Genomic DNA, 8,145 nt, shown 5'->3' with positions numbered 1-8,145 from the left:
AATTTTCCGCTACTGTACCGTGCCCATTTAGAAATGTTATCAGGCTTCTTCTATCGGCCCCTGACATTCAGACATTCATTTCAAATAAAAAAATAAATTTATTCTCAATTAGGCACTGATTTGAAATTTTTTAATATTAAATTTTAAAAAAAAGTTGAAAATAAGTATTCAAATACTAATCTAAAGATTAGGGGGGAAGGGAGGGGTTGATGCAATTGATGCAGATGGGATTGGGCGGGTTGCTGGAGATTTTAATTTCAAATACTTGACTTCTCAGCTCACTCCTATTATAACCTCTCTTAGCCTCATCCCCACCACTTGTGTACATCTTGCTGCAGATACTGGATCATTCGCCCAGGTACTACTCCAAGCTATTTGCTCGTCTTCTTCTTACCCCATATTTTTCTTCATTAACCTATTGTTGGCAATTCCTAGATGCCGCCTCGCATCATTGCTGCACCGAATCTCCTTGTGCGACACCACTCGAAAGTCCACGATTTAGAGAACGTCGATGACACCACCACCTTCCAATGCTGGAAATAGCTCAAACTCGTCGCCGCCTAGTTTCCCACACTACTATGGCTAATTGGTGATTCTCCCGACACCTCCTTGGCTCACCACAACTACTACTTAATATGGAAGTCTTCGATATAGTGTTCTCACAAAATTTTGAGTCACGCTAATGCCAAAGTCCAACGACTTTAAGTCACCGCTGAAAATGGGCGAAGGTGGGGGAGGTTCCTGCATATGGGGTTTGGGGATTCTTGGGTATTTGTATTTTAAATAATATTAATTTTAATTAGATAATGATAGTTAAGAAAACATAAAAAGGGATTGACCATGGTTAGTGCAATATCCAAGAAATTTGTGACTGCTTAAGACATACAATAGGGCAGTGCAAAAGCATGTGGGACCCACTCACAATTGAGCCACGGCTGGACTACATAGTGTTGAATAGCATTAGAGACCCCTACAATGACCATTTCCTATAAATCTGTGGCCAAACAGTGGCCAAAGGCTATAGGCCATAGAGTACCGTGCTCTTTAATGCCTAAGGGCACTGCTCTAGACAGTGCTTTATGACCCGTTTTTTAGTAGTGGCTGTAGTGAACTACTGTAACGGCCTACTTTTTAAAAATTTAGTACTACAATAACACTGTTACTGTAGCGCGCTACAATGCGCTTTTTTTAAATGCCACTTTTTTTCTTCATTTCAGTGCCAATTGGTACACAAACTATCAAAAAAATCATAATTTATGTATTTTTAATTCCATAAACATGTTAAATAATAACCAACATAAAACACAAAAAATCAAGATGAGGCATCCATAATCTTTTGCGTTTTAATGGTAAATATAATTGTTACTATCGAATAGTAACAATCACCTACCGGCAGTAACAATCACCTATTGCTACTCAGAAAAGAGAGAGTCAATAATGACATATGATTCATGAAACAGCCCAAAATAGAATATAGTTATATAAAAGTGGTTTATCTTTTTTTCTTTCTTTTTTAAACTTAGGCTTTCTATATCAAACAACTTTGTATTATATCAGTATTTGACTAAAAGAATAATTAATTAATTATGTGATGGTTGTTGGAGAAAGTAATTAAGACAAAACATGATCATGATGATGATCAATTTGATCAATCTCATTAATGACCTCATTTGGAAGTTCCTAGACCAATAGAAGCCTATCCTCCACCATATGACTAGAAGCTTTCCATGGCTCTGGAATAGGAAACATAGTAGAACTCAATAACTATTGTGTTGAGGAAAATGAAAGCTACCCAGGCACCAAAAACTCTGTTTCTCAAAGTCACGCAACCTGGAGGGTCTTCATAAAAAATGCTCTTGTTGTTCCTGTAATGGGTGTGATAGGCATTATATGTAGAGACCAACAGTCACAGAAAATCACAATTTCAAACCCTAAAAATTGACTAGCAAGACCATAGGAACAAGAAAGCTCTTGATTAAAGGAGTAGGAAAATACCATAATTGAGTTGAGTCACCGTCGAGTTTGCCGAAAATTGGCCGGAACGTCGTTGCTTCTTGGCATCGATCTGCCGCCGTCGTTGGGTGGCATCGATCTGCCGCCGTCATGAAACAGTGTTGCTATTTGCACACCCACTTTCTTTCACTACACACGCTTTTTTTTTTTTTTTAATTTCTCAAAACACACTCACAAAAAATTCAATATACCCTCATTTACACATACACACACACAAAAAAAAACAAAAAAACCAAAACCAAAACCTAGCCAGCCCAGCCCCAGCTCCGATGCCGACTCCTGCCACTATCACTGGCCGGCCTCCCTTCCTCTCCTTCCCACTCACTCTTCTCTCCTCTCTCTTTTTCTCTCTATTTCCCTATCTATCATCTCTCCTCTCTTCTCTCTCTCTTTCCCTTTCTCTCTTTGCTCACTGCCATTCTCTTTCTCCGATCAATGGACTTCGCCGTAGACATCGGTGAGGCTGGGTGGGCGCGGGGATGGGTTGGGTTGGTGGGTGGGGGTAGGCCGAGCTGGGGCTGGGCGAGGGGGGAAACTAAGCTAGGTTGGGGGGAGAGTCTACCCACCCCTCTTTCTCAGCAAGAAAGAATATGGAGAAAGAGAAGGAGAGGAAGAAAGAGAAAAAAAGGAAAGAGATAGAGAAGGAAAGAGAGAGAAAGGAAGGCCGACGAACCCGCCAGCAATAAGGGTGATGCCGACAAGGTGGCGATGGGTTTGGGCTTAGAGTTATGAAGATGGTGATGGGTATGGGCTTGGAGTTATGAAGGTGGTGATGTGTGGTTTTGTTATTCTAAGATTTAGTGAGGATATTATGGTCATTTTGGTTAGAGGTTAAAATTGTAATTTAATAAATGAGGGAGAAAGGTGTGTAGTAAGAGGAGAATTGGTGTGCAAATAGCAGCACTCATATAAAATTGAAAAAACAAATTGAATAGGAAAATTTAGGGATAATTCATCATTGACAAAATTAAGAATTTTGATTTTGATTTTATTACAACTTAATGGGAAGGATGATGGTACATTTCAATTATGGGCTCAAAACATGTGTAATTTGACTTTTTTTGTTTTTTAGAGGATTGCTAGTTGTCTTCTCATTTGTGTCTTCTATGTGTGTTTTTTCTCTTATCATGTCAATTTCGTAGTGTAATTTTATGATTAAAATCGTTCATTATCCTTATGGATTATTTCTACAAAAAATTAATCAAATCAAAAATTGTTTAATCATCTAACTATTATTAAATAAAAACGGTTTTGGAAATAGTTAAATTCACTGTTTACTTATTTGATAACAGTTAGATAATTAAATAATTATCGATTTGGTTAATTTTTTACATAGATAATATTTAAAGAGTGATTTAGAAAATTAACAATTTATATCATAACACTACATTGTAGAATGGACATGAGAAAAGAAAAGATACAAAGGGCAAAGCAATTAGCATTTCTCATTATTCTAATCTAAGCTGAATTGAGAGAATTAGGAAATTAATTTGACTCCATAGCATACTCCCAGTAATTTGTCTACTTTATTCTCAAAAATGAAAAGGCAGAATACAAATAAATAAGTCAAATGATACGGCCTTAGCAATTTCATTGGATCCCTTTTTGTCTAAAGTTTGGACCATGAGGGTGATGCCGAATTATGAATGAACTCAAGCTCGATCAAATTACCAAGACCTTATTGTGGCTGGAGGGAGGCACGCCGAAATCATCGTAAAGTCAAACAGAAACCAACCATCATGCAAAGTTAAACACACAGCCCAAGGCCGTACTGGGCCATATGATATGACACTGTGGGCCCATTCCCACCCTTCCTAGTTCCCAGCCTTGGATCTCCTTTATGCACTTGTGTAGCAGAAAAAAAAAAATGTTAAACCAAGAAAAATGTTAAAATATATTGAGGCATTGAGCTATAAATGTTTTTTGACCATATGAAATGAAAAAAAGAAAAAGAATATTGAAAGTATCATACAAATTTTGTATGATATTAAGCCTAAACCAGGGTACAGGCCCAAACCAAGTGTTTTTTTGTCAGTAGGCCCAAACTAAATTTGATGGATTAATCGTAAATGAGTTGCACTTGGGTCTTCGCAAGGACCAGTCAAAATTTAGGGCTTAAGAATTGTTTCAATGGATCATCTAGCGGCTAGCGCAAGCGCCCAACGGGACCCAGCAAAACAACCTCATTAGTCACTATTCAAGCAATAATGTCAGGGATTCTAATTTTGTGTTCCAAATTATCAAATTTGAATTTCAAATGTGTGCCGTTACATGTGTTACTATTTTACTTGTTGTAAAATAAATGAATCTTAAAATGTACTAATATATGAATTATGAAATACTGCCTTATGATTTGGGATAGCATTGTTAAAAGACCAACTTAACCTGATAATCTCAATCCAACGTGTAGATTAAGCATGTCTTAATGGATTATACATAATTTTTACAAAAGAGCAAATTATAAAAATGGTACTCGAACTTTACCTTTTGTATCACTTTGGTCCACCAACTTGTTTTTTTTAATTCTATAGTACGTGAACTTTCACCCGTGTATCATTTAAATCAATTCTGTCAATTTCATCCATTTTTTCCTTCAATTTAGTCACATGTCAAGCATGTGAGCTTCTTTTGAAAGGTAAAAATGGTAACTCACCTCCTCTTTCTTCCCCAGCATGATATACGTGATTAAACTTGACGAAAAAATATAATTCAGAAAATAATTTAGGTGACTAAAGTGGTATACAGGTGAAAGTTCGTGTACTATATAATTCAAAAATAAGTTCGTGAATCAAAGTGATACTCGAGATAAAGTTCGAGGACCATTACTATAATTCTCTCTTTTACAATAATATTTTTTGCCAAATTCTTTTGTTAAATAACGTGGTCAATAGACATATTAATTATCCTTTTATAAAGACCACTGCTATTCTCACACCCCCAAGTGTCTCACTTCAACATCCCTATAACTTTTTGATTTATCAAATTTCTCAATACATACCTTCTCAAATTCTAAAACTATCCTCATTACACAGGAAAGAAAAAAAACCAACCCTAGCCCCGACCCCACCCCTAGCCGTTCCTACCACTAGCAAGGCTACCTACAGTCTAACCTGCGGCCCTCTTCCTTTCTTTCTCTCTCTCTCCCTCTATCTACGTCTCTATTTGGGTCATGAATCCTTATCATTATATCAAAATGTATACTTTTTTTTTTTTTTAGATGGGGAAAGAGATCGAACTTGGATGCATACTACATAGTGGGCCATTCCACGATCAATTCAACTGGGTTACCCAACAACTACAAATGTATTATACTAATTAGAAAACAATATTCTTGATCCTGCATAATATATTCACAATTTCCTATCCCCTCGCCCTATAAAATGGATTATGACTCTCTTAAAATCTTATTGGATAAACTTTAATTGTTTATTAGGTTACCTACAAATGGAGGCACCTTTTCCATTTGTCAAATACAAAACATGCACCACAAAAAAAAAAGGTAATTTCTTATGCAAATTAAATACTATATAGATATGGGACCTATCTAATCTAAGACAGAAGAGGAGATAAAACAAACAAAGAAAACAAATACAAAGATTACTTAATTGGTCAGATTAAGAAAACAAAGATTACTTAATTGGTGGATAACTTAACTATTGAAACTTAACTTCCCTAACCAGAAAAATCAAGCAAACAAAAGTACAAAACTGCACTGTAAAGTTTGTGATTGTTAGTGCGATTTCATGTGGTAATGTGACGTCATTTACACTTTGTTTTAACTGATTTTCTCTCATATGTATGATTTATTTCATTATAAATAAATTAGGTAAAGTGTGAACTGTCACATTAATGTCACGTAGTGATTTTGAGAATTGATGTTTATTGACACCTAACTCGCAATTATTATCGACGTGGCCCAGAAAATTGGAATAAAAAAAAAAAAGAGAGAAAAGAACGGTGGCAAAGCAATCAAAAATGGAATAAGGGTGAGCTGAGAGCTTTCACAGAGAGATGGATAGGCTGAGCAGCAGGTGGACAGCCACAGCGGCTGGGATATGGATCCAGTGCGCCGGCGGCGCATCGTACACCTTCAGCATCTATTCGGCGGCGCTCAAGTCGAGCCAAGGCTACGACCAATCAACGCTCGACACGGTTTCCGTCTTCAAGGACATAGGCGCCAACGCGGGGGTCCTCTCAGGACTCCTCTACTCCGCCGTCGCACTCGATCGCCGCCGCGCCTGTGGGCCCTGGGTGGTGCACGTGGCAGGGGCTATCCAGTGTTTCGCGGGGTACTTCTTCCTGTGGGCCGCCGTGGCCGGATTGGTCGACACGCCGCCCGTGGCAGTTACGTGCTTGTTCATGTTCTTGGCCGCCCACTCTCAGACTTTCTTCAACACGGCCGACGTGGTCACTGGGGTCCACAACTTCTCTGATTACGCTGGGACCATCGTTGGCATCAATAAGGTAGATATGAGTGATGGTAGTACTGTCGTTTTACGTACTTATCAACATCGTTTCGTTTATCTTATCACATTTTTTATCACTGTCGGAAAGACTCCCTTATCACAATATCACATTGATTTTCTTTTTAAAAAAAAAAAAACTTATCACGGTTACATGTAGAGTATAAAAAAATGTCATGTGTGAATCATATATGATATTTTCCTTATAACATGTATGTAGGACGAAAGAAATACCAGTTTATATGTGACGGACATATAAATAATAAATATGTAGGACAAGAAAAAAGTCACACATGGTGGTCACATACAAAAGCTCATTTTTCCCGAGCTGGAATTATACCTCCACTTTTGGTGGCTGGCTAATGACTATGAACTAAGATTCTAAGAACCATATATATGTTTTCTTGGACAGGGATTTATGGGTCTTAGTGGAGCAATACTAGTCCAAGTCTACGAGACATTATTCCAAGACAAGCCCAGCACTTTCCTTCTTATGCTGGCCTTGTTGCCTACTTGTGTCTCCATCTTCTTCATGCCTTTTGTGAAAATATATGAATCTTTTAGAGGAGGCCATGATAAGAAGTACCTGAATGGTTTCTCTGCCTTTGCTCTGCTCATTGCTGCTTATCTCATGATCATAATCATTTTGAAAAACAGCTTCACTTTCTCACTATGGGCACGCATTTTGACATTCATAGTGCTTGTTCTGTTTTTGCTTGCCTCACCCCTTGGAATTGCAATCAAAGCCCAAAACATGGAGTCAAAGAGTCTTGCAGTGACAGTTTCTAATGAGAGTGACACTTTATTAGACAAATTGGAGACTTCAGATCATGACCAAACGTTGGAGCATCATGAAGATATGAACCTCTTGAGAGCCATGAGCTCCGTTGATTTCTGGTTGTTGTTTATTGCCATGATTTGTGGGATGGGTTCTGGGTTGGCCACCATAAATAACATGAGCCAATTAGGCCAATCTCTTGGTTACACAACAGTGGAGATAAACACCTTTGTTTCTTTATGGAGTATATGGAACTTTCTAGGTCGTTTTGGAGCTGGGTTTGTCTCAGATTATCTGCTGCATAACAGAGGATTGGCTAGGCCATTGTTGATGGCTGTCACTCTAGCAACCATGGCTGCTGGGCACATTGTAATTTCATCTGGGTTTTCTGGGAATTTGTATGTGGGTTCGATCCTGGTGGGCATTTGTTATGGGTCACAGTGGTCACTGATGCCCACAATTACTTCTGAAATATTTGGTATAAAACACATGGGTACTATTTTCAACACCATTGCCATAGCCAGTCCTGTTGGGTCTTATATTTTCTCTGTGAGAGTGATTGGGTACATATATGATAAACAAGCCTCTGGAGGAGAAGGTGATGAGTCCTGCACTGGCACTCACTGCTTCATGTTGTCTTTTCTGATCATGGCATCTGTGGCTTTCTTTGGGTTTCTTGTTGCTCTGGCATTGTTCTTTCGGACTAAGAGGTTCTATCACTCCATTGTGGTCAAGAGATTGCGGCATTCTCAAAGACAGTGAATGAAATATGAGAACTTTGTGTAGAGGCCAAATTGATCTCTTAGTCTTTATTGTGAATTTTGTGGTTTATTCAAGATGTTGTAGGTCTCCAATTGTTTATATACATAGAAAGTTCTTTCAATTATTATA

At 38.0% G+C, this 8,145-nt stretch overlaps 1 protein-coding gene across 1 annotated transcript; it reads left to right on the top strand.

The window, feature by feature from the left end:
* Positions 1-5,961: 5,961 nt before the first annotated feature.
* On the top strand, positions 5,962-8,140 carry LOC147274879 (protein NUCLEAR FUSION DEFECTIVE 4-like). The gene is made up of 2 exons (XM_086257339.1): positions 5,962-6,477; positions 6,889-8,140. The coding sequence occupies exons 1-2, from the start codon at positions 6,025-6,027 to the stop codon at positions 8,014-8,016; spliced, it is 1,581 nt and encodes a 526-aa protein (XP_086113465.1). The 5' UTR covers positions 5,962-6,024; the 3' UTR covers positions 8,017-8,140.
* The last annotated feature ends 5 nt before the right edge of the window (positions 8,141-8,145 follow it).

This window comes from Dryas octopetala, chromosome 9, assembly GCF_963921425.1.
Source record: "Dryas octopetala chromosome 9, drDryOcto1.1, whole genome shotgun sequence".
Lineage (NCBI taxonomy): Eukaryota > Viridiplantae > Streptophyta > Magnoliopsida > Rosales > Rosaceae > Dryas > Dryas octopetala.
Note: the sequence above shows the minus strand (reverse complement) of the source record. Positions and strands in the feature narration are given on the sequence as shown.

Bases quoted from the DNA above. Each gene is read 5' to 3' on its own strand.
- LOC147274879 (XM_086257339.1), top strand. From the start codon at position 6,025: ATGGATAGGCTGAGCAGCAGGTGGACAGCCACAGCGGCTGGGATATGG. The intron at 6,478-6,888 runs GTAGATATGAGT...TTTCTTGGACAG, and splicing joins CCATCGTTGGCATCAATAAG to GGATTTATGGGTCTTAGTGG.